The 27,665-nt window shown below is 38.1% G+C and overlaps 1 protein-coding gene across 2 annotated transcripts; it reads left to right on the top strand.

Annotated features, from left to right (window-relative positions):
• The first annotated feature begins 494 nt into the window (after window positions 1-494).
• On the top strand, window positions 495-27,589 carry adgrg3 (adhesion G protein-coupled receptor G3). 2 transcript variants are annotated; one of them, XM_067448403.1, is made up of 12 exons: window positions 495-615; window positions 5,061-5,121; window positions 6,059-6,152; window positions 6,428-6,577; window positions 6,714-6,842; window positions 6,960-7,008; window positions 12,613-12,704; window positions 12,818-12,933; window positions 13,030-13,301; window positions 17,912-18,005; window positions 18,089-18,378; window positions 25,989-27,589. In XM_067448403.1, the coding sequence occupies exons 1-12, from the start codon at window positions 555-557 to the stop codon at window positions 26,111-26,113; spliced, it is 1,533 nt and encodes a 510-aa protein (XP_067304504.1). In that variant the 5' UTR covers window positions 495-554; the 3' UTR covers window positions 26,114-27,589. The 2 variants fall into 2 exon arrangements, with proteins under 2 accessions (XP_067304504.1, XP_067304513.1); XM_067448412.1 differs by lacking the exons at window positions 495-615; window positions 5,061-5,121 and having other exon boundaries at window positions 6,078-6,152; window positions 6,477-6,587.
• Window positions 27,590-27,665: the final 76 nt, after the last annotated feature.

Raw genomic sequence — 27,665 nt, forward strand, 5'->3', positions numbered from 1 at the left:
TGAAATATGAGGACAAAAATATGTATAATGACATGGATATGACACAGTTATTACAAGAAAAGGGTGAAATATGAGGACACTGGCCATGTCCCCACTTTTCAAAATGATCATAAATCATGCAAGATGATTTTTTTAGAAAGTAAAAATATAAAAATTGTGTGTGTGTGTGTGTGTGTGTGTGTGTGTGTGTGTGTGTGTGTGTGTGTGTGTGTGTGTGTGTGTGTGTGTGTGTGTGTGTGTGTGTGTGTGTGTGTGTGTGTGTGTGTGTGTGTGTGTGTGTGTGTGTGTGTGTGTGTGTGTGTGTGTGTGTGTGTGGCTACCTTGAACAAATAATGCGTTTTTTATATCTGTTATTCATTTAGTAATGTCTGGATTGTTTTGACCTTATCATCACATCATGTCTAGCGTTGATAAGTTTCCGGTTAAGTACGTCATGTCTCCTTACTTTGCAATGAAATGAAGTTAAAAACTAATGTCACACAGGAAACCACAGCAAACGGGCAAAACCTTTTGAGAGTGACTAACACACACATGCACACTAGAGGAATAGAGAAATGAGAGGCTTATACTGTTTCGTTCTTTGGATCTTTTCCTACACAATACAGACTAAAGCGGGTGAGTACCAATTTCAAGTTATTTCAACAAGAAATGTTGATATTAATCATGTTTACATTATTGTGATATACTAGTATGGAGTGCTGGGTAGATCACTTACAAGTTGTAGTCAGTTACTAAATTTGTATCAGTACAAACATTTTAATTGTAACATTATTCATTACATTACACATTTAAGTCAATATAATCTTATTCCTCAGGGCGTACTTTATATAAAAATATATTAGGTCAAAAGAAGTTCAGCTGACAAAATAGTTGGGGAATCTCTGCATTGAATGTAAATGTAAAACAACGTGAATTTGTACAAAAACTTTGTCAACTTCCCCAATTCAGAAAATGCCAATTTAACACAATAGCATGATACAGCACTTGCACCTAAAAAATGCTGGGTTGTTTTAACCCAATGTTGGGTCAAATATGGACTAAACCAGCAACTGGGTTGTTTTAACCCAGCGATTGGGTTGTTTTAACAATGCAGTTGGGTTAAATATTTGCTTAAGACAACCCAATCGTTAGGATAAAACAACCCAATCACTGGGATAAAACAACCCAATTGCTGGGTTAGTCCATATTTGACCCAACATTGGGCTGTTTTTTACCCAGAATTCTTTAGAGTGTACTAAATGAATACTTTAAAACGTGTAACTTACCTGCTTTCAAACCAAACTCCTTGTCACCATGGTAACTCTCCAAAACCCATATTAACAGAAACTCTTCTAAATTAGCATAACACAACATTAATCACTACTAATACCTTACTATTGATCTTGCCCAAAAAACAACATTATATAATAATTTACTATCCCTTTCGAAGCATGCTGGATAAAAAAGAAAATTAATAATAATAAATCCCAGCCAGCCCAGTTTTAGTTAAACTTAAGTTAGTCTAAATGAAAGGAAATTAGTTAACGAAACAGTCCAGTTTACTTCAAATGTGTCCGTTTTGTGACCTCAAAAGGAAAAGATAGTTCTCAATACTCATAAAGTTGGTCCTACTCAAACCATTTAAGTATTTTTAGTGTTAGGGTTTCAAGTTTACATATGCAATGTTAACACTTAACAATCTTAACACTTCTTAAATGTGAAATGATTTCTGTAACTCAAGTGATCAAATGCTGTCACTCCCCGTTTTCAGTAGATGGTCTGTGTGTGCAATTCGGCAAACATTGAAGACCTTCTGAGTGTATATATGCAGACAACAAAAGTAGTAGAGAAAATCAAGGCAGGGCAAGATTATTTGTATAGCACATTTCATACATAATAGCAATTCAAAGTGCTTTACATACAAATTCATTAAAATAGTGATAACATATGCAAAAGAAAAAGTAATTAAAATAAAATAAAAATAAAAATAGTTGTAAAGAGAAAAAAAAAAAGATACGATGGTGATAAATTAATCCCTATCTGCCTGATTCTAAATTTGGGTACTGAGATGGAAGAGATGGAGCGGGTTCACAATGTCTTACAAGTCGGTCCAAGACGGGCTCCGTAGGGGACGTTACCTCCTGTTAGCAGTGTTGGGAACGTTACTTTAAAAAAGTAATTAGTTATAGTTACTCACTTCTTGTTCCAAAAAGTAACTGAGTTAGTAACTGAATTACTCTATAATAAAAGTAACTCATTACCAGGGAAAGTAACTATTTGCATTACTGTAAAAAAAAGTAATGAGTAGATCAGACAAGTGTTTGTACATAACTTTCAATATTTATTTCCACTGTTGGTCAAGTTACGTGTTACACTTTTTTTAAATGTTCAAATATGTAAAATAATTTAGATGCCCCCAATATTAAATGTTAAATACATGAAATGGAAACTAAATAGAATAAATTATTATTTGAAAACATTGTACACTAATCGACACTATTTTAATGTTGCTGTGGGACAATGTGAGAGACACCTAACAAATTCAATACATTATTGTAAATATCAGTAATACAGTGGAACAATAAAACAAAATAGATTGTTTAAAACTGTAATATTTATTGCACAGATCACAACTTCCCATCAAATAAATCTAAAAATAAATGATGCTACCAAAAATAGAAAATAATTAAAATTTTAAAATTAAAAAAAAAAAAATATATATATATATATATAAATTAGCCTAACTTATAGCCTAGACCAGCATTGCCCAGCCAGGGTGCCATCTGACGTGAGCGGGGTGCCGTGTAAAAGGTGCCAGTAACGCAATTGCACTGCGGTTCATCTCACATCTGATGACGCATCTTTAATATGGGTTGTAACTTTAAAATAATGCTTTTATGTATGTTTCTGTCGATGGATACATGGCTCCTCAGTGATAGGCCTACAACAGCGATTATAAAAGAAAAACGGGCAAAACGGTTTCTCTTTGTAAACTGTGTTCAACGCATGAGTGCTGCCGTATGACCAGTCATTTTCGCCGTCATCACCCGGGTATTTTCGCCAGAAGACGCGAATGAGAGCGCGCCCGCGCTGTGTGAAGATCTGTCTCTGAACTCATCTGAGAGCGCGCACTCGTCTCACAGCGCGCAAATACTGAGTTATCTTTCAAGTCTTGCGCTTGAACGGACAAACTTACACAAAAAGTATGTCAACATGTCCATTTAATGTATACACAGTCGAGAAAAATATATATATATTCTTTACGCTCTCTGCTACCACAAGCAGAAAGAAGCGAAGCGCACTGCTTTCCTTTTCCAATCTCTTCCAGTCAGACAGGCCTAACCAAAAATATTAATCAACAGATGTATAAGAAATATAAATATACAGTTGTAAAGAGAATTAAAAATAATAAAATGATGATAACCAAAGATAAGAACAAAGGTAAACTAAAACAGTTATAAAAAGAATAAAAAGATGATGCGTAGATAAGATAAGGTGCAATCAGTCGGACGTACAGTGCTCAGAGCTCATTCAGTAAATGCTCAGCTAAACAGATGTGTTTTGAGTCTGGATTTGAATGTGGCTACTGTTGGAGCACATCTGATCTGTTCAGGAAGCTGGTTCCAACTGCGGCTGGCATAATAGCTAAAGGCAGACTCTCCTTGTTTTGGGATTTTCTGGTTCTGCTCAGAATCCTGGCAGCAGCGTTCTGTATAAGCTGAAGCTGTCTAATGGTCTTTATTTGGGGAAGGCCGGTGAGAAGGCCATTACAATAGTCCACCCTGCTGGTGATGAAAACATGAACCAGTTTCCAGTCTTGCCTAATTGCCTATTTAGTGATTGCTTTGACATGACTACTGAAACTCAGGTCTGACTCCAAAATCCTGGGTATTCTCACAAAAATGCGTATAAATAGTACGAGTGTGCAATGTCGTGGAATGTATACGCCAAAACTCATTTTGGCGTGCCTATGGCACGTTGTTTTTCACGTGCATATGATACGCATTTTATGGCGTATTATACATACGAACCCCCCACCCCACTACCCTAAACCTACCCAAGCGAGTGTCATATATACGCCATAAAGTGCGTATCATATGCACGCGAAAAACAGCGTATCATATGCACGCCAAAATGAGTTTTGGCGTATACATTCCACGACATTGCACACTCGTACTATTTATACGCATTTATGTGTGATCGGGTTGCCAAAATCACACCAAGATTCCTGACTTGATTTTTTGTTATTAGACCTTTAGCCTCAAGATATGCGTTCACCTTGAGAATTTCATCTTTGTTTCCAAATGTAGTGATTTCAGTTTTGTCTTTGTTTACCTGAAGTTAGTTTTGGCACATCCAGTCGTTAACTTCATCAATGCATTTGCACAGGGAGTCAATGGGGCTGTAGTCATTAGGTGATAGCGCTAAGTAGAGCTGGGTGTCATCAGCATAGCTGTGGTAAGCAATATTGTTCTTTTTCATTATTTGGCTCAGTGGCAGCATATACAGGTTAAACAGGAGAGGTGCTAGAATTGACCCTTGTGGGACTCCGCATGTCATGGACGTCCACTCAGACTTATGGTCTCCTATACTCACATAATAACCTCTCCCTTCTAAGTATGACCTGAACCATTTGAGGACCATCCCAGAGAGCCAACCCCAGTTTTCCAGCCTGTCTAGAAGTATGTTGTGGTCAACAGTGTCGAATGCAGCACTGAGGTCGAGTAAAAACAGATTTGATGTTTTGCCTGTATCAGTATTTAAGCGAATATCATTTATAATCTTTATGAGCGCTGTCTCTGTGCTGTGATGAGGTCGGAAACCAGATTGAAAATCAATGAATTATGAATAATTTACTGCCATTGTGAGAATAACATGTAAAAAAAAGCAACTGTTTTTTAAAATGTCATATAATCTAATTACAAGAATCAAATTACGTAATCCAGATTACATGTGATCAGTTACTACCCAGCACTGCTAGCATGTAAGTATTTTCATAAATCTGTGTGAATACTTGTTTGCAAAATGTTTGGTTTTTATTTTATTACAAAGAATATTTACCAAGTATTAAATGACTTCAGGTACAAGGACGTTTTGTCATCAGGTTCCAGAAAAATGTATGAGAGGAAAAGATGCTCCACGGTAAGTAATTATTTTATCCAAAAAATATTGTATCAAGTATAAAGTTTTCAAATGATTTAAACATTTCAAGAGGTCAGAAACATATTAGCTTCCTTGGCTGTCAGGTAACATGTTATAATGATTTAAAGGGTTACTTCAGCGATTAGCATATGGCTTTGTATCAGTAGAAACCCTGGAGAATATTCAAATTATTGTGCTTTCCCCCCTCATATCTCCCTGAGACGAGAGATTTATGCATTTTATTTCTGGAAAAATTCCTCCTATGATGCAAAATGACGATTTTTGCATCATAGGAGGAATGTTTGCCCAGAGGCTAAAGACTACAGCCAGCAGAGGGAGCTATTTCCGCATGTTTTGAATCTGCGTATGGGGGATGGGAGATTACACTCAGCTGGCAGGGAGAGCTCAGGTTGCAGACAGGATCATTTAAACGGAGCTATGGTGAGCAATGTAAGTCTTTTAACATCTCAAATTAATTTCTATGAAAGTTAAGCTTGCAAAGGCATGAACTGAAACGCGTGCCAGACTGAACTCCTGTGTGAATGTATGCCGCGAGTGTAGTCGCGATTACCTCAGCTCTCATCACTCGTGCAGTTAGTGCTCAGTGCTGTGATACTCGCGCGGTGACTCACTCATTATATTGAACAGACACGTTCAGTTTTTAATTGTAGTGTCTTCTAACTCAGTCACAGTAATGAAGTTGGTGGTGTTGGGAATGGCCTCACAGGGCAGCGAAGCATTCTGGGAATTGTAGTCTTTCATCCCCATGGGACAAAAATACATTTTCTGTCTTTTCTCAGTCTAGAAGACACCAAATTCAAAAATAATTTCACATTTCTACTGCATTGATGACCCAGTTTAAATACAGATTCATCTTCCCAGCGCTGAAGTACCCCTTTAAGGCATAAAGTATGTTTTTTTTTTTTTTTTTTGACAGGTGCATAGAAGAGCAAATGAGAAACTGCACCCGACCAAAAGGGCGACTAATGGATAGGTCAGACTATTTCTTTAGGAAAATGTCCCCCTCAGAGGTAAGAATAAATATCAGTACTAATTAAACATGATTTAACAGACATTACACAATCCACAGACATGCAACATCATATACATGTATGTATTTGGTGCTCTAAAAATATTTATGCATATTATGGCAAATTAGACAATGATCTGATTGATCAACATGTAAAAACAAACTGTATAGTCATAAAACAACACGTCTCAGACACATGGCCTTATAGGTTTTACATAATACAGGAAGATCACAAAGGTTATGCACTGGATTGTGCCTTCACCTTTGTTTTTGCAGACAACACTGGATACAAACTATGGCTATATAATCAATATCTCCTCTGAAGCATTGCGAAGGAGCAGAAATGAAAATGATACAGAAGTGGATCTGAATGTGTCCCTTCTCAATGAGACCATCTTCAGAGTCAGCAGCAGTTCAGACACAGAGGTACACAGGAGTATGTCTGTCCTTAAAAGTGCTGTTGATTTGAATTGATCTTCTGTGTGAAGCCATCAGCATTTCATAACCCTAGGTTTTTTTTTGTTTTTTTTTGGCTCATTTGTGGTATGTGGTATTGACACAGAAGAGAAAGGACCCGAGTGAGTCAGACCCAATATTGTATGGGCAAAGAGTGTTGGGAGTTTGGCTTGGTGTGAAAGAAGTTCGCAACCTTTCTCAGCCAATTCAGCTCAGATTCATCAATAGCAGTGAGGTGAGATGATTTCACACCACCCCATAATGCAACTGTAAAAATACACATTGGCTATGTGGCTTTTATTTAAAAACTGCCAATTTCCACTTCTTTAAAAGTTGAACTTCATTATTGCAGAATGAAAGGGGAATCTGTGTGTACTGGCATCTCGATGAAAACGGCAGAGGTCAGTATGATTTTCACACCATCCTCAGAGCAAAAAATCAATTCTTTAAATAAATGAAACCCTCTCTATATAAAGTGAAACAAATGCCGTGTCCTCCTGGCCTGGTCTTACCAGACTCTTGTACGTTTATTTTGTACATAGAGTCTGGCCACTCTCCATTGACAAGCGTTTATTTCCGCGAAGGCGGGTTCTCTGTTGAAGTTTAAAACTATTGGATCTGCCCTGAGCCACTCTGGGTCTGCCATTACCAATCGCTAACGTTTGGTCGTGACGTATGTCATGCGCCCTTCGCCTGTTTCACGCATGGAAATCCATCAAAATAAATGTGCAGGCCACCTCAGTGATAAAACCAACTCATGCATTTGGATTGGGATTTATTCACGCCACGGTGGATGGGAGAGTTTTGATATAATATATTGCTCTTGTTAATACTTGCCAGCATTTTTAAGAAATACAAGTTTAGAAATGCATCCAAATAACAGCAAAGCGCACCTGTACGATGCCCTGCAGTGGTCAAAAATGATTATAAACAGAGCATTTTGAAGTGATATATTCTTGAAAACTCAGAGATGTGGATTCTGACAGCTAATACATCACCACACGACCTCGGTGTTTGTCAAAAGCAGTAGGTAACTCGGCCGGGGATTTTTCCCCGGGCGGTGGGAGACGGACGGCAATAAAATAACTGACTAGGCCCTGTAAATGATGACAATACCTTCCGACCCCCCCCCCCCCCCCCCCCCCCCAAAAAAAATAAAAAATAAATTACCGTCCAAATATGGCTTCAGCCAACTCCTTTACCACTATCAGAGCAAGCTGGAAAATTTTAACTTTTTTCAAATTCACCCTGTTGGGGAGGAGGAGGGCCACAACATCATGACCACCAACAAACCCCAGCAAAGACTGTTCTTGCTCTGGCTTTAACTTCTGGATATTCGGCTGCGATGCCATAACGGAATTAATGGTTTTGTTCACATCTTTCTCCGCCGCCATTACTGAACTACAAACTAGCGCTCGACATCAACGTCATCGTTCTCAGCCACTCCCTCTGTTCATAGATTGAATACCTAAGAATACACCGCAGTCCCAGACATAGTACTGAAGGAAAAGGAAAATTTTGTGGAAGTTTGTAGGAGGGCAGAGCCAGGCTACTGTCCTCCAGCATCCAGGTCAATCTCAAAAGCAGTGCATTTTGTGTGTGCATTAATTTTAAGAAATAATTTTTTCCCACTTCAGGCCCAAACCATCACAAATATATGGGTCTGTCAGTGGTTAATTGTTGAACTATTACACCAGTCCACAAAATGCAATCACAATCTAGTACCAAAAGATCAATAGTTGTTTCTGAAAGTGCTACATTGGTTGTCTGAGTGCTCGACACGACAGATCTCGTCGCAGTTATTGCTATTTGTGTGTCCTACGATGTGAACAGAGGCCTATCCTTGAAGCACATAGCCGGTCACAGGTGTCACACAAACTAGATGTTGAGCTTTCTGCGTCTCCGTTTGTCTTCTGCAGTAGTGATGGAGCTGGCCTCAAATGAGTGTATGGCAGGATGTCCTGTCTGCAACCATCACTTCAAGCTCATTTGGGTCCATGTTGCATAGTTGCAAATTGGCCTTGAGGCAGTCCTTCTAGCGTTTTAGTTGCCCTCCTTCAGAGTGGCATCTCTGAAGGAAGATGGTGACATGAAAAACCTGCTTCATGTCAGAGGGAATTTGGAATTCATTTAAAGTCTTTGGATTCAGGTATAATCATTCAGTTTGTGCTTCCTGGTGTTAAATCACACACATTATAATACTACAAATAAAAGAAAAAATATATTAAAAAAATATTTTTTGCATGATGCATTAAAAATGCAAAACAAAGATTGTTCTGTGAGAGAATATTCTTTTGAGAGTTTTTAACAGGAAAGTCTGTATGGTTAAGTGTTGGTTTTTGTTTTTTTAGTAACGAGGTTACCAATCCTGCGTATGCATGCAGTGAACTTTAGTCTGCCCCTGATTAATTATTTTCATGGTCAAATGGTTATTTGTTGAGTTGTCACACCTTTATGATATTATATTAATTACTTAAATATACTAAACCATAATAATGACCATTTCAAAACACTCTAGCACACGTATAAAGCTTTTTTTTTTTAAATGCGCTACAAACCAGTGAGTTTATGATCAAGATATATTATTTATTATATGGATATATTAAAATATAATGATAACACATACCATTTTGAAATATCAATCAGTGTAACAGACAGTTTTTGTACAAGTAAAATAACTGTAAGCCAATGCCGCCGGAAGCCTTGTGTAACCTGTACAGTTCTTTCTAGCCCTGTGACCAGCTGGATTTGACCTGGTGTTTCCGCATTGAAAGTGTCCTGGTTAGTGTAAACACCTCATGAAAGATCACAGCCTCTTACGTAAACTGCTAAAGTGCCTCCTGAGGCCAGAGGAGTGAGGCTTACTCATACAGCTTTTACTATAGCTGGCCATCCTAAACCTTACTTCTATCCGGGTCACGGCACCAGTTTTATGTAGCAGATCCAATTCTGCCCATAAGAAATTTCACAGGATCAGTTCACCTCCATTTTTTGGCTCTGGAAAACATGTGGGACACTTCATCAGAGGAACATCCATTGTACTAGCATCTTCCCATGTTATACACAATAGTAAGCAGAAAGAGTAAAGGGGCAGTTCATACAATGCTCTTTTCCATTCTACTGTGCTACTTTCTCCTTGTTTTCCAATTTAAACTTGTTTTTGCAGCATTTTGCACACAATACAGCATTCTAAAAACAAGGTGCTCAAGTTAAAACAAGTTCAACTTTTAAAACCGCTTTTCATTCGTTCCATTAGGGTTGCAATCTGTCCCATATTAGCCGTGATGTCACGTATATTGGGCCTACCTGATTTGTCCCGTACGTGACCTCCCATGTCCCATTTATTGACTGCTACGTTGATCGAATTATTGACACATTTGTTGTGTCTTTTGCACGCTCAAGTTCGTTATTTTAAAGGTCCCATTCTTTGCGATTCCATCTTTCAAACTTTAGTTAGTGTGTAATGTTGCTGTTAGAGCATAAATAATACCTGTAAAATTATAAAGCTCAAAGTTCAATGCCAAGCGAGATATTTTATTTAACAGAAGTTCCCTTTCAAAGCCTACAGCGAAGGCCGGTTTGGACTACACCGCTGCACTTCCTGCTTTAATGACGCAACTAAAACCGTTTGTTGACGAACCCTCCGCCCACAAGAACACGCAAATTCGAGGGCGTTGTCCTTTTGCTCTTGCAGGTCGAGAATAGGAGAATTGTTTTTGTAGAGTGTGTTTGTCGCCATGCCATTGAAGCGCTGTTATTTTCATCCCGGAGTCAAATCACCTTTGTTTGGCCTTCCCACGGACGATGTACGAGATCAATGGCTACAGTTTATGGTTAACTCGGTTCCGGAAAATTATAATCACAATTTAAAACTATGTGCAGCACATTTTGCTGAGGACTGCTTCCTCAATCTCAATCAGTTTAATGCCGGATTCGCAGAAAGATTATTCTTAAAAGATGACGCAGTTCCCTCTTTGTCTGGAGAAGGCGTTGTTTATGGACCACAACCGGTAAGTGTATTTTATTATTTAAGTCGGTCCGTTTAACAGTTTATGCAACTCATGACACAAAGTGCAACGCTGTTTAGCTTTGTTAACTAACGTTAGATGGTAATTGAAACTAATCCGAAAAATGTAGCATATAAAAGTGTAGTAGTTCATTCAGACACCATCGATTGTTGGTGTTTGTAATGATCAGTTTAAACTACTGAATAGACAGCTTACCATTCTGAAACATCCAGCAAAAGTCTTTCCTGAGCAGGTTGTAATCGATCCTCTTCGATATTCTCTGGGTCTGATTCCGGCTCAAATTGATAAGGCAATATAGACATTTTTGCAATAACATTGAGCGTGCGTATCTACCCTAAGAGGCGGGACCTTTCCGTGCAACGTGCGCTAAGCTGCTGTCCAATCACAGCGCGGGAAGCGCTGGCCTAATCAGAACTCGTTACGTATTTCTGAAGGGGGGACTTCATAGAACAAGGAAATCATCAGGCCGTTTTTAGGACAGAGGAAACAGCGCTGTACAGATAAGTCAATTGTGTGAAAAATACTGTGTTTTTTTACACGCGAAACATGAACTCATGTTATATTGCACACTGTAAACATAATCAAAGCTTCGAAAACACGTGAAGAATGGGACCTTTAAATGTAGACGCAAGTTAAGCTTGCTCAAATGGACAGCAATGCCATCGCGATCCACAGCGAGATGAAAAAATCTCAACCTTTCAGAATGCCGCAAGCGCACTGCAGGTCATGTGACGTTGAACCAACCCACAGTAAAATGGCTTTAAACATGGCAGGGATATTTGCTTGTCTATGCATTTGTAGATTATATTGCAAACAAATGATTATGATATTCACGGTGATACTGAGATGAGAAATCCATGTTGAAAACCATGTTGGATTCTTTGATTAATAGAACTTTTGAAAGTAATTTCATAACGCTACAAAAGCTTTATAAAAAAGGTTTATATATGAGAACCTATTATGCATATACCTATGTATACAGAAATTATACATAACCTATAATACTGTGTGGTACTGTACAGATATTTTGAGTTTCCGTTATCCGTGTCCCTTATTTTTACTGTTCAAAATTGCTCATGCTTTCTAACACATGCTCTTATATTAACAATAAGGTGGACAGAGAGAAATGCAGGTTAAGTAAAAATGTCCAATTTACTAATTTACATTCACACTTAAGGCCCGTTACACCAAGAAAACTATAAAGATAACTATATTAGCGTCCAGCGGATGATAATCTGGATTGATTCTGATTGGCTGTCACTAATTTTATCGTTCATCAGCTGAATCTGAAAGTGATTCCCACCTTATCGTTTCTCTGTCGTTATCGTCATAGCTGTGGTGTGAAATCTGCTGTTCCTTGGTGTAAACGATTTTTAGAACTATATCTTTATCATCCATGGGGTAATGAGCCTTTATAATAGATATGTGCCTAATAATAGCGCACATTTATCTAGGTTAACGTCAGAGCAAACATCCAAGTAAAGTCGCTAACTTTAGACTACTACTTATTTCTTTAAAGTGATAAGTCATGTCTAAGGTCGATAAATGATAGGACATAATTTGGACATTTGGACATCATTACCACATGGACTTTTTTATCTGCGACCAAATGACCAATTCAAATTTGGTCAATCAAACCTCTTCACATAAACTAACGTTTAGTTACTATAAGGTGGCAGCCCTAAAAAGGGGGGTTTCTATTGTGTTGCCCTGAGGTTGAAAAGTAAGATAATGTGAAGATCTGTATCTGTAGCATCTGCATCTGCATCTGTTTCCTGAGAATGACCTATTTTGTAATTCTCATCGTGAGAGTTCAAACCTATTTTCATCCTTTACAGACAGTTCTCATTTGAATATGTTTTTGTATTGACTTTCTGTACGTGTGTGTGTGTGTGTGTGTGTGTGTGTGTGTGTGTGTGTGTGTGTGTGTGTGTGTGTGTGTGTGTGTGTGTGTGTGTGTGTGTGTGTGTGTGTCAGGTAACTGGAGTACAGATGGCTGTGAGACTACCATTGACGATGGAGACTTTGTATGCAGTTGTAATCATCTGAGCTTTTTTGCAGTGCTCATTGTAAGTGCATTTGCCATATGATGGCCTTCAGTCACCTTTTTGGCTTTCAGATTAAACTTGGCTGTTCATGACTCATTTCAAATGCACTTTTTTGCCCTCAATGTTTCTAAAAGAGTCCTCAAATTCCTGAAGAGTCCCATATTGTCCATCTCAACTACATTTCATATGTTGGCTCTGGCCTTTCAATAGCATTTACAGCGCTTATGATTGTCATGTTTCTGTGTCAACGGTAAGTTTATTATTAAATCGATACTTTAGACTTGATAGTTTCAGAATGAGATGTTCTGTGGTACATATCTAATATCTCTCACCATCTACCCAACAGGAAGAAGCAATGCGAGCATTCATTCTTCATCCATGTACAGCTCTCAGGTTCTTTATGCTTGCTGCACATCTCGTTCTTGTGCAGCGTGTGGTTTTCTGGACAGAGAGACAATGACTCAGTGTGTAAGGCTCTGGGACTTCTCCTACACTGGTGCCTTTTAGCCACCTTCACTTGGACGGCCATTGAAGGCTTCAACCTGTACCTGCTGCTGGTGCAGGTCTTCAACATCTACATCAAGAAATACCTGCTTAAACTAAGTCTTGTGGGATGGGGTGAGTTCAAATTCACATTCTGAAGTCAATAAACATTATTCCCATTATTTATTTCTCATGGCTCCTTCGATTTCGATATCACATAATCCTGTCATAAACATGGAATTTACTATAACACAGAATTTCACCGAATTTGGCTGTACACTCATATTGCAATCTGAAATATAGCTGCAAGCATCAATTAAGGGTCCAAGCTCAAAGAAGGCACGATAAGTTATGCAAGCATGGCTGTAACCAACTGCAACAATGAACAATTAAAGATAATATTAGGCAAAATGGCTAAAAGATCATGTATATAGTCACTAGTAATGTGGTCAAAGTGAGGTAAATGGTAAATGGACTGCATTTATATAGTGCTTTCAACAGACCCTATGGCCATCCAAAGCGCTTTACATATTGCCTCACATTCACCCATTCATTCACTCATTCATACACCGACAGCGGTGTCTGCCATGTAAGGCTCCATCCAGCTCATCGGGAGCAGCTGTCTCTTGCTCATGGACACCTCGACACTTGGTCAGGTGGAACTGGGGATTGAACCAACAACCTTCCAGTTTGTAGACAACCAACATGAACCACTGAACTACTGCCGCCCAACTAGGTGACAATGGCGTGCACATTTTGGTGTTAGTATGCTAAAGCACAGCCTCAGTGTCGTTTTTGCATCATGCCATCAAATTTTCTGATGCGGTATACAAAAACTGTTTTGTCTATCAATATGAAATCCATAACTTTTTGCCAGCATGGTCTAAAGATTATGAAATCAGGCAAGCAGAGGAGTTAGAAAAGTCTATATTTTTAAAGAAAATCAAAAAGGTGGACATGAAGTTTGGCCTACATGCAAATTGATATCTATGTTCTTGACATGACCCAATGAATCTATTAAGAACAGTTTCCTTACAATAAGCTACTTCATCAAAATTTATTAGCATTTTTGGAAATTTCATTATAACTTTTGACCACAAAGTGGCATTCCCCCGAAACTTTGAGTGCCTTTAGGGCATGGTACTGAAGACACGTATCTAGTCACATAACAATACGCCAGTGTTCTCGTAAAATATAATATTTTACGACAAAATAAAAATTGGTCCATGCTCAAAATGACTGGTATGTAAAAACTGGGTATTATTCGACTCGGCATGCTGCACCAAATCTAAAGAGACCAGTTTGGTGAACACTTCGTTTGAACAAATTGTTTGAACCAAGGAATCAGAGGAAAAACTGTTTTTATTAATAAATTAGTTTCTAGCCGACTGTTCAAAAGTTATTAGCATAAATGTAAGGCACATTTAGACAGTTGGTGGTGCAAGAGGGATTGAGTTAGAGATTCCAAATGTGCTGTGGTAATGTTTAGACTGTTTTGTGTGTCAAATTTCATAATTTTCCCGCAACCGGTTCATTGGGCTGGCATAGACTCAAGAGCCATAGAACGTTCAGTGCTTGGCCCCTTACTAGTATCTTTGAATATAATTTGAATTTGTCTGCTTGGTCTTCATCTTTCTCTGTCAAAGAGCAGTGCAATTGTGTTAACTACACATATTGAAGTGTGTGACACTCGTGGTGTTTTCAGCGTCTCACTTTATGAGGACATGAACACATGAACTTCATCTCCAGAGCTGCTCTGAGATAGCCTAGAAATCTAGACGCATCCTAGCAGCAGCAAATTTAATCTGCCCACGAGTGTCGTCTAGCAACTCTCAATACCCTTCTGAGCTGTAATTGCCTAACTCTTGCCGGGCCAATCACATCGTGTATAGAGTCGGTGGGCGGGGCCATAATGACGACGGCCGAGTTGTGTTTGCGTTCTTCTAGTAAACACAGAAACTGGCGAGTGGCGGTCTTTCGAATCAGCTTTGACTGCGACTCTGGAAGACTTGGAGTTAAGCTTTTCTCTGAGAAAAGAACAAAGAACGGCACTGAAGTCATTCTTAAAAAGGGAAGATGTGTTCGGAATTTTGCCGACCGGATACGGTGAATGTTTCTATCAATGAATGTTTCTAGTTTCTATCTATCAACAAGCTCTGCTTCACCTTCGTTGCTCTGGTTGGTTGTAGCGCTATCCTATCGCGTGCAGAGGGAGTTTGAAAGACAGCCGTTTATCCCGCCCCTCAGATTGAGCTGTCTATGCTGAGTTTCCAGACCAAACATCTTGATGTGGCTTGTCAGGCTAGCTCTGTCACTTTAAGAGGATTTCACCATTTCATTTGAGAAAAACTGTTGTCAAATACACACAAAAACTTTTTAGTGTTTTTCGTTTTAAAATCTTTTGCTATGGTTACACCTTGTTTTGACCTTGAAAACTGAGACTTTTGTAAACGCTGCAGATCCTGTATTAGTTTAAAAACACCAGGTTTTTTTGTTTTTCGAGTTCAGACAGACTAAAATGGAGACTTTGAAAAAGATGGCAGAGCTACCTACATTCACTCCCTGTGATTGGCCCTTCTTGATAATTGCGTATCCTTCCCAGATTCAAGCCCCTATCATATGATTTACGACAGCAATAACAGACCAGCCTCGATGACATCTAAACAATAACATGGAGATGGAACTGCAAGCTTTGCTGACTTTGCTGTCCTTTTTAGCAGCCATTGTGCAGTTCAACTCTGAATTTTATAATACTGCAAGAGGCAAGCTATTATTAGAGCAATCACCAACCATCTGAAATATTAAAAAAATTAATACATTTTTAGATTTCTGTCTGTTCATCAAATGATGTAGTGTATATAGTCTTATACATTTTGGAAGAGGAATTTATTGAATTGTAATTTACAGAAACACAGCTAATGCATTAAGTGTTCTTCCGCAAAACACTTTCAAATACTTGAAAGTTAGTCCTGGAAAACTTTTTGAATTAAAAAACATTGCATTTATTTTAAACCCACTGTTTTTCATTTAAATTTAAATTATAATTCCATGTCGTGTATTTCCTCAATTCAAATGTATTCAAATTTTGGAATCAAATTCAGGTGCTTTCAATGTATGAACAAGAACATCCAGAACACTCTGATGAACAATGGTTTTAGTTTAACAGAGTGACATGAGGATGAGTATGTGATGACAGAATTTGCGTTTTGTTTGAGTGAACTAGGGTTGCCACCCGTCCCGTGAAATACGGAATCGTCCCGTATTTTCAGGAAAAATGACGCGTCCCGTATCAAAGCAATACGGGACGCGATTTGTCCCGTATTTTACATAGGTCCACCCGCATTGTGTGAAGACACGTCCTATTCTGCCCCTAATTGGGTCGCTGCCGTCGTTGGTTTGTTTGATTGGTTTGTTTCAGGTTCACTGGCCATTTTAATCATGAGGAGGGCAGAATCCATTTGAAACGATGGCGGAGGCAGGTCCAAATACCCTATATGAAAATAATTTTTTGATTGATAACATTAGATTTCATATGCTGCCTATTAAGAAATAATGTTAATAATGTAGGCTACATTAATGATGTTATGGTATGATTTGTTTATTAAGGTTAAGTTTTACAGTCAGGCACAAGCATTACTTTAATAAGAGATAAGATATATATATATATATATATATATATATATATATATATATATATATATATATATATATATATATATATATATGTATGTATATATATATATATATATATATATATATATATATGTATATATATATATATTTGATCAAAATAGGACCTTTTACGAATAAAATAAACAACTATTTGTTATGCTTAACAAATTTAAATAATTGCATCATCCAATACTATAGAATTAACAATAGACTATATAAAAACGGAATAATACAAATATATTTACTTAACTTACCAAAAATATAAATGTTGTTAAGTGTTTTATTAAAATAAGAAATGATTGTAGATATTATATCATTTACAGTTATTTAGTTGTGGTTTCACTGTTTGGATGGTGTTACTGCAAACAATGACAAATATTTTAGTCAAAATCTTTGTTAACAACACTATAAAATTACTCGAGTTAATTAGCAATTTCTTATCCTACTCCCCTCTAGGTTACAGCAGCTGAGTTTGTTCTTCATTGTCATAGCTGTGTATTATAATGAGTGCATCTGTTCACACTGATTTCAATAGCAGATATCCTATTATAATGTCCATTGGTATCAATCTTAATATATATACAAATTATGAAAACATGTTTTAAGTTATGATATACGACCACTGCCCTGGCACACCATCGGGACTGTGGTCATCGTGACCCCAAGGGGTGTGGCCACCGCTGCGGCAGGCGTCCCTTATTTTTTTGTATTGAAGGTGGCAACCCTAGAGTGAACTGTCATCTGGCTATCACCAGACCAAGCTCAATTTAACATTGATCATTGGTCTGGGGAGTCTGATCTGTGTTTTTACTGCACAAGAGGCGTGATCAACGAGCACAGTTCAAATGACTCAGTATGCAATCGGATAGTCCTTCCACCAATCCAGGTGGATAAGCCGGTTTGTGATTGGTCCCTGCAAATTTAACAGAAGCAGGAAAAAAAGTATGGACAGGTTTCCAGACTGAGCTGCAGGGCAAAATCAAATCGCCGGCAGACCGGGCTGGGTTTAGTCTAGGTGAACTGACATTTAAATGTGTATTAGATATATTTACTGTATTAATCTTTTCCTATAGGTGTTCCCACATTTACAGTGATGATATGCGGTTTGACTAAAGCCTATGACAAATATTCCCTTTACACGGATAAAGAAAATTCAACAGCCACCCTGTAAGTTTAAAATTTAAATTAAAATGACTGCATTTCTACTTCCCTGTCATCTGTCAGGCCTGTAACAGGTTCTTATCTTTTAGATGCTGGGTGACCACACAGACGGTGAGCTACATTACAGTAAACGGTTATCTCGGGCTGGTAATGCTCTTTAACATAGCTATGCTGGCGGTGGTGCTGGTAAAGATGCGTAAGCTAAGATCACAGACTCTTCTGATTAAAGAGCATCAGAGGAGGGCATGGAAAGACTGGGTGTCTCTATTTGGGCTCTGCTGTGTCCTCGGAGTGCCCTGGGGTCTGGCCTTCTTCACCCATGGTAGCCCACTGAGTCTCCCTTCGCTCTATATTTTCAGCATTCTCAACTGTTTTCAGGGTAAGAACTTGTTGCTGTGTTCATTCAAACTAAAGTGTGTGTTAATGAATGCAATCATACACAGGCCCAACTGGCACTTTCATGAACAAGGTACACGTTTTTTTTTTTTTTCTTTTTTTTTTCTTTTTTTCCTTTTGAGTGTAAACTATTAGATGTAACATTATAGCATGAAAAGCATACAACCTTTAAAGGTCGAAAGTGATGAAAGACAAAATATTAACTGTAATGAATGAATTCACTCTAAAAAATACTTGGTTAAAAACAACCCAAGTTGGGTTGAAAATGGACTAACCCAGCAATTGGGTTGTTATAACCCAACAGTTGAGTTGTTTAAACCCCCCAAGTGGGTTGATTTAATCCAGCGGATGGGTTAAATGTTGCTTAAAACAACCCATTTGTTGAGTTAAAACAACCCAATTGCTGGGTTAGTCCATTTTCAACCCAACTTGGGTTGTTTTTAGTCTAGCATTTTTTTAGAGTGTATTTACTGAGTAATGCACTGTTTTGTAAAGGGGGGTTAAAATACAACTTTCACCTGAGAAGCAAAATTGCATGGGGGGGAAAAAGACTTTAGAAAGATGGCAGCATCATTGTTTTATTTTTACACAGAGATTGGTAGGTCTGTCAGTGAAATCTGTTGACTTTAGTAATCTTTTTTTGCATTATATGCCAACGGTGACATTCAAAAATGAGTTCAAAAATGAGGGAAAAGCACTTCTTGTGTTTTTTTACCCCAAGTTTGCATGCCTGAAACTTAAAGGGGGGGTGAAACACTCAGTTTCAGTCAATCTCATGTCAATCTTGAGTACCTATAGAGTAGTATTGCATCCTTCATATCTCCGAAAAGTCTTTAGTTTTATTATATTTATAAAAGAAATATGGGCTGTACCAAGTCTTTCCGGAAAAAAACGAGAGCCTGGAGGCGTATCGTGTGGGCGGAGCTAAAGAATGACGAGCACGCAAAGCGGTGACGTCCTCAAGCGTGGAGAAGCCCATGCTATCGATCTCAGCTAATAGATATGATCCAGAATCAGGCTGAAATAGAAACAGCAACAGCAGGACGTCCGTCTCTGTGGTATGGACTGTATTTAGTGGCCTGTCAACATTTGTGTGTGTTTACTCGCAGTTTATGAGGACATGATTCGGTTTATGGACTATTGTATGCGACTAAACCTTAGCAGTAGCAAGCAAAACGGTTTTGCACGTCAGACTAGTGTAACGTTATACATAGAACAGCAATGGAGTAACGTTAGCGCATTTGAATGAGGAAGCACGCGATCGTGTCGTTTACTGATGTTTACTCACGTGACGATAAGCAACAGCACAGACATCTGAAGCAGTTTTACTCACCGGCTGCTTCCAAAGCAGGACCGAACCTTTATCGCTGGGACCGCTCCGTCAAAAACACACTTCTTGGAGTGTGGAGATCCACTTTGCGATGCGACTGAAGCGATGTTGTGAAGCTTCCCGTCATTTCTGCGTTCAAATCGGTTCAAATGCAGCGCTGCCTTCCCGGAATGCTGTGCTGAGGCGTTGAAGTCGCTTAATGTCAAAGTGGAGGAATAAAGTGGAGCGCGGCGTGGACTATAACCGACATAAGTGTTCACGGACGACTGGATCTGCAGCTGAGAGACTGTTTACGGCGTGCATTTTCTCTCTCGCTCTAGTCACGCACGCAGCTTACCGGGAGAAGAGCCCGTACGGCCCATACAAGGACCTTCCGGTCTATTAACGTCAAGCCGAGCCATACTCGAAAAAAACTCTCCGAAACTTGTGAGAAACCGGAAGGAGTATTTTTGACACAGAAATACTCCATCAAACGTCCAACATTAGTTTTTGAAACTTTGTCTATGTTTAGGATGGGAATCCAAGTCTTTAACAGTGTAAAAAGCTCAGTATGCATGAAACAGCATTTCACCCCCCCCCCCCCCCCCCCCCCAAAAAAAAAAATAGTAGGCTATTAAAGATATCTTAATATTCTTTTAGATGTTGGTTTTTAATAAACATTTCATTTGATATCTTCACTTTAAAGGCCCTATATGTTTATATGGAGATGTTAATGTGGCAATGTGAGTAAATTAGTAAATTGTACACATTTTCAGTGGTTGAAAACCAAATGTGGGTCACTTTGCATACAGCTGATGGTTTTGTTTTCTTTTAAAAAGGAATATCTGAATAACAAATAATGTTGAAAATAGAAATGTATCTTGTTTCTCTCCATCATAACCTCTGAGTGCAAAAAATCCACTGAAATGATCAAGTTGAGGCACATTAACTTGCTCTCAAATGTGTATTTATAAGAATCTTTGAATCCATTTCAGAGATATTTGGAGGAAGGGCTATTGCTCATTTTAACAGCTTCTGAAGCCAGCAAGAGTTCAAACACACAGTATCGTAACTACATGTAAGCACATTGAGATCTCAAATCTTTCTGGGACTGAACCATGTTGGGCCTTGAAAATAAAGATACCAAAATAAAAGTTTATTAAGAATTAGGTTCAAGAAGGCTATGAGGAATTATTTAAAGATCCCGTTCTTCGTGTGTTTTCGAAGCTTTGATTATGTTTACAGTGTGCAATATAACATGAGTTCATGTTTCGCGTGTAAAAAAACACAGTATTTTTCACACAATTGACTTATCTGTACAGCGCTGTTTCCTCTGTCCTAAAAACGGCCTGATGATTTCCTTGTTCTATGAAGTCCCTCCTTCAGAAACACGTAATGAGTTCTGATTGGGCCAGCGCTTCCCGTGTTGTGATTGGACAGCAGCTTAGCGCACTTTGCCTGGAAAGGTCCCGCCAAGACCACGCCCCCTATTTTGCGTGTTCTTGTGGGCAGAGGGTTAGTCTAACAAACGGTTCTAGTGACGTCATTCCTGAAGGAAGTGCAGGGCTGTAGTCCAAACCGGCCGCTCGCTGTAGGCTTTGAAAGGGAACTTCTGTTAAATAAAATATCTCGCTTGGCATTGAACTTTGAGCTTTATCATTTTACAGATATTATTTATGCTCTAACAGCAACATTACACACTAACTAAAGTTTGAAAGATGGAATCGCGAAGAACGGGACCTTTAATGCTTACAGGCACGCAGACTTTGGGAAAAGAGTGTTCATGGCCCTCAGACAGATAGGCAATTATGTTTATAGAAAAGAAAAAAAAAACTAGATACATTTCTAGTTTCAACATTATGTGATGTTCAGATATTCCTCTAAAAAAAAACAAAAAAAAACATCAGCTGTATGTAAAGTGACCCACATTTGGTTTTTGGTTTTCCATTTCTCTGAACCATATAGAGCCTTTAAAATGTATTCTGTCTAAAAAATGTTTTATTAAAAAACTAAATGTAAAAGGATATTAAGATATTTTCAATACTATTTAAGTTTCAGACATGCAAACTTAGGGCAAAAAAACACCACAAGAGCTTTTCCCCCAATTGTCACCGTTAATGCAGCAAGGATTGCTAAAGTCAACAGATTTCAGACCTATACCTCTGTGTGATAAATAAAATAATAAAGCTGCCATCTTTCTAAAGTCATTTTTTACCACCTGTAATTTCCAAATCTTCTCTGACACTTGTAATTTTGACCCTCCTCTACAAAACAGTGGATTACTCAGTAAATATACATCCATGACATTTAATATTTTGGCATTCTTCTTCATTTATGTATTTCTTTCACCACAATTGTCTTGATCAAAAATGTAACCGTTGAGTGACCTTTGCACTAGTTTTCACTGCGTCTGAAAATGATCGTATCAGATGTGTTAGTCTCACGCTGAATGCAGAGTCGGCAGTGACATGTTCTCAAGTTGAAGGCTAAAATATGTCTCAAAATCTTATATCATTAATCAAAAAATTATCAAAATCTTATATCATATAATGTCTCAAAATCTTATATCATTTTGAAATGCCCAAGATGTTCCCTTAATAAATCCAAAGTCATTTTTTAGATATTGTGCTGAAAGGGAAAATGTCACATGTATTAGTGCTGCTTGTGCAGTGACGGTGCCAGAGGGGTGTCGTGGTAGCATTGGGGTCACTGTGATTTTTCCAAAGCTAACCCTACCCATACCTTTACTCTAAAATCTGTGGGAAAATAGCCTGACCTTGACATACCGATTGTTTGATCCAGGAACATTGTGGTCTTGGTGAAATCACGTTCACTCTGGCACTTGACAACCCTGACATCTGATTTGCCATCCCAAAATATAATTTCATAATTTCATCTTATTGGAAAAAAGCATTTATTTTAGCCTTCAACTTGAGGACACGTCACTGCCGACTCTGCATTCAGCGTGAGACTAACACAACTGATACGATCATTTTCAGGCGCAGTGAAAACTAATGCAAACCAAAGAGAACACTGACCGCACACTGACAGACGAGACCATGCACCTTCCTGAAATGAATCAAGTCTCAGGTTATCATTCAATCAGTGTTTGAACCGCAGAAAGAGAAAACAATGTCATGTAACATTGCATTTATCTCAGATAAACCATAAAGTTCATCAGATAAATTTACTCTAGAGAGGAGCATTTGCACAAAAAAACACTATATTGCATATTAATTATATTTTACTTTATTAAAAATGTTTTATTATAAAACCAGTCTTATGTGCAATTGTATACAAATCAGTTGTTAATTTTAGCCTTTTATAACAGGGTTCCCAATATGGTTTAAGAGGAAATAAATTACAGTTTTTTTGGATTGCTTACACACTAAAATTAATAGTACACTATTAGCAAAACCTTACACTCAAGAAGCAAAACATCAGCCCATATTTGCACAAGTATAAGCACATTGTCAACCTCACACTTGTTGCAAAACTCTACACACAGTGATTTGCAAAACACTAAACACACTTAACATACATTGCACACAAAAATCTCTCATGAAGTCGCTTCCTTGCAATACCAAAGCACTGATTGTCAAATTACCGCACCGTTTAAACAATTGGTTCAACACAGTCATCGGCTGTGCAAACACTTGTCTGCTTAAGTGTAGACACACCGATCAGGTGTATAAGCACTATACATCGGTCTTCAAGCACAATGCTAATGACAACATCGCCTGGGATGTTGATGGAAATCTCTGGCCAGATCCAGCTAGGCGTGTTTTTTTGTTTTTTTTACAGTAACATTAAACTTGCAGTACAATACATAAAGTGACATTTTGTTACAGTATTATCAATGTCCATGTCAACATTTTGGGCGTGTTGAGAAATAAATAAGTTGCAACATTGGTCTTGTGTAGTGTTTGGTGGATTTACATTATATTTGTACTTTTTTGATGATAGTTTACTCTAATCATAGGAAAGTAGAAGTGATAAAAGTGTTTTAGGTTTATCACAGCAGAGTGTAACTCGTGCAAACAGAGTCTAGTAATGTGAAACGTGTGTGTTTAATACGGTAACAAAGTGTGGTTTTTAAACAGAAGTGTATAGTTTTTACAAGAGTTTAATTATGCAAAGCCTCTGTAGTGTTTTGCTGATTGGGTGTGTGGCTGTGCTAATTGTGTGTAGTGTTTTGCTGATTGAGTGTGTGGCTGTGCTAATTGTGTGTAGTGTTTTGCTGATTGGGTGTGTGGTTGTGCTAATTGTGTGTAGTGTTTTGCTGATTGAGTGTGTGGCTGTGCTAATTGTGTGTAGTGTTTTGCTGATTGAGTGTGTGGTTGTGCTAATTGTGTGTAGTGTTTTGCTGATTGGGTGTGTGGTTGTGCTAATTGTGTGTAGTGTTTTGCTGATTGAGTGTGTGGTTGTGCTAATTGTGTGTAGTGTTTTGCTGATTGAGTGTGTGGTTGTGCTAATTGTGTGTAGTGTTTTGCTGATTGAGTGTGTGGTTGTGCTAATTGTGTGTAGTGTTTTGCTGATTGAGTGTGTGGCTGTGCTAATTGTGTGTAGTGTTTTGCTGATTGAGTGTGTGGCTGTGCTAATTGTGTGTAGTGTTTTGCTGATTGAGTGTGTGGTTGTGCTAATTGTGTGTAGTGTTTTGCTGATTGAGTGTGTGGTTGTGCTAATTGTGTGTAGTGTTTTGCTGATTGAGTGTGTGGCTGTGCTAATTGTGTGTAGTGTTTTGCTGATTGAGTGTGTGGCTGTGCTAATTGTGTGTTTTGCTGATTGAGTGTGTGGTTGTACTAATTGTGTGTAGTGTTTTGAAAACACGGGCCCTGTTTTGAAAATTGTGCTTAAGCAATCCAAAAAAACTAAGTTTGAAAAACATAGACTGTCTTTAAAACTGTTATTAAACGGTACAAGGTAAGAATATGGAACATGTCTTTTTAAAAAGCATGAGTTAAGCAGTGTTGGGTGCAATGCGTTAATGTAATTTAACTACTTTTCCCTTGAAAAAGTACAATCTCTTACATTTAATTTAATTACTTACACTTTATTTTAGGGTGACTGTTGCATTGTACTTGCTCAAATAAGTACTGTGTAATATTAATGAAGTACATGTACTTACAGTTAGGGTAGGGTACATGTAGTTACTAAATATTACTCAGTACTTAAATATATAATTACACTGTAACTGTTACATCCATCTAAATAGCAACAACGTCCAAAACACACAGGAAAGTCCAGGAAAACCAGGCAGAAATGTAAAGTACCACTCACAAGACTTCGCAAAGAGTGAGCGAAGATACGGGGCTTATATAAGCTGAGTTTAACAGTATACTCGTCCGAACCGTAAAGAGTCATGCCAATGGATTATGTGAAATATAGTTTATGATGGGAAAGCAAAGGAGTGCCCTCTGGTGGCGATCATGGGTACTCCAGCTGGTGGATCTTGACACAAGTTAAAGGGTCAGTTCACCCAAAAATGAAAATATCCCCATGATTTACTCAACCTCAAGTCATCCTATTGTTGTTTCAGACGAATACAACCAGAGTTATATTAAAAAATGTCCTGGATCTTCCAAGCTTTATAATGGCAGTTAATTGTTGTCTCGTTTTTGAAGTCCATAAAAGTGCATCTGTCCATCATATAACTGCTCCACACGGCTCCGGGGGTTAAAGGCCTTCTGAAGGGAAGCCATGCATTTGTGTGAGAAATATCCATATTTAAAACTTTATAGACTAAAATAAATAACTTCCATCGGATTGCCACATGCATCGATTTAGGGCAAACGAGTAATCTTTATTAAACCCCCGGAGCCGTGTGGAGCAGTTATATGATGGACAGATGCACTTATATAAACTTCAGAAAATTAACCAACAATTCACTGCCATCATAAAGCTTGGAAGTGCCAGTACATTTTTTTAATATAACTCTGGAAAATCATACACCTAGGATGACTTGAAGGTGAGTAAATCATGGGGTAATTTTTATTTTTGGGGTAAACTATCCCTTTAAATGGAAAATAAAACAGCACATCATTAATTGTTTTGACCTTGTGAGGAAGACAAACAACATTGCCTGAAGATTAAGCATCTTCTTTTACTGAGCATTTGTTGAACAATGTACAGGCCTATCTTTGTACCCTTTCTGCATGAAGTGCCAGTTGTGTATGTGTTTGATTTGTGTCTTTGGTCCTAAATGAAGAAGGGCTCTTAATGAAAGATGTTTTATTTTGTAATACAAAAAGTCTAACATGCAGCATATTCTTTCCATCTTCTAGGTGTCTTTATTTTCTTGTGGTTTTTGACTCTCACATGTCCAAAACGGAAAGAGAAACAAATCTCGTCTAAAGGCACCGTTCAGGTCAGCTTCCAGAGCAATGAAGAATATGTGACTACAAAATAACAACGGCCTCCACCCTACATCGAAACTTCACTATAGGTCAATATTATTAGTATTTTACTCATTTGGATCTTTGTGGTTTTTAAACTGGGATCCGCAGAGCCTCTGGGGACCACACGGGGGCGGTATATGGAATCTGCATATAGTTATAATGGGGTGGGGGGTATTTATTTATTAAAGGTGCACTATGCAACTTTTCCGTCCGCTAGAGGGTGCCTATTCAAAATAAAGGCGTAGTTTGATGACGCAAAGTTTGAGCACAGTATCTTGGGACATGTGGTCTTCACCTCACAGCCGGTGGAAAATAGGACTCGGGCAGAGATCATGTTCATGGATGCGATTATTAACGTAACTGTAGTTTGAAGCAGAGAAGGACCAAGTGTTAAGGAGCTGAGCACAGCTGCTGGAGCGATTGTTAATGAGATGAGCAACACACGCCTCGCAAGCAACGGGACTTTTATTATGACGGGACACAGTCGCTGATCACAGTTGCTATTTTCGCTTTTCTGGTCATAAATACAAGGTAACCGATTCTGTTTATCATTTTAGATATATTTGAGTGTGTTTAAAATGATGTTATGACGTTACTCTGTGTGTTCGCTCAGCGGCTGCTGTGACACTTGTTCACAATGCTAAGAGTAAAGCGGTTTTGCAGAATAAAACCATAAACAATATGACGGAATTGACAGGCGACTCTCTTAGACGTCCCGGTTCATTGGTTAAAATGACAAATTTCTCACAATTTACTAATAGTTGGAAACATTTGGGATATTGTAAGTACTCAACTGAACAAAATATATAACACTGGCCTAGTGGTTTTTGGATATGTTACTGCAGAAATACTACATAGTGCACCTTTAAGTGTTCATCTATCCTTTATGTAAGTAAATTCCAGAATAGTTATTTTCACTGCCATTTTCACCTCTGGCTTCCTTACTGACAGCTATAATACTGCTTTGTGTAAAGCTCTATTAACAATGTTCATTGTGAAAAATGCAACAAAAAAAACACACACAAAAAAAACAATCTAAAATTGTTTGGACCGGAACTGAACAGAACTGACTTCAGATGAACAATATCCGAAAAGCATAATTTTCCTTTTGTCACTGAAAAGATGCATTGAAACAATTTTTGTATTGTATCAAATGCTATATAAATAAATGACTTATTAATGCCTTAATTTCACAGAGCTTTTATTAGGCTATGATTCCGTTTCTTCCACTCTTGTGTATGTGGGGGACGCAGTGCTATATTATTACACACATTTGAGTGTGTTGAAAGTTATGTTATAATGCTACTCTGTGCGTTCACTCTGCAAGAAGCTTGTTGACATAGGCATGGTAAAACATGGTACTCATGGTAAATCAAGAAAACAAGATTTAAAACTAACTGTGTTGAGCTGTATAACAATGATTCGTTTTCTGTAGATGAATGTATCCAAACAGTTGTTCAGCTGTCTAATAAAACACATCATATATTAAAGCGTCTTTGGTGTTTCCATCGTTTCTACAAAATAAAACCGGAAATCGAGGGTAATATGAGTATGACGTCATTG

The sequence above is a fragment of the Pseudorasbora parva genome, chromosome 1 (assembly GCF_024679245.1).
Source record: "Pseudorasbora parva isolate DD20220531a chromosome 1, ASM2467924v1, whole genome shotgun sequence".
In the NCBI taxonomy this organism is placed as follows: domain Eukaryota; kingdom Metazoa; phylum Chordata; class Actinopteri; order Cypriniformes; family Gobionidae; genus Pseudorasbora; species Pseudorasbora parva.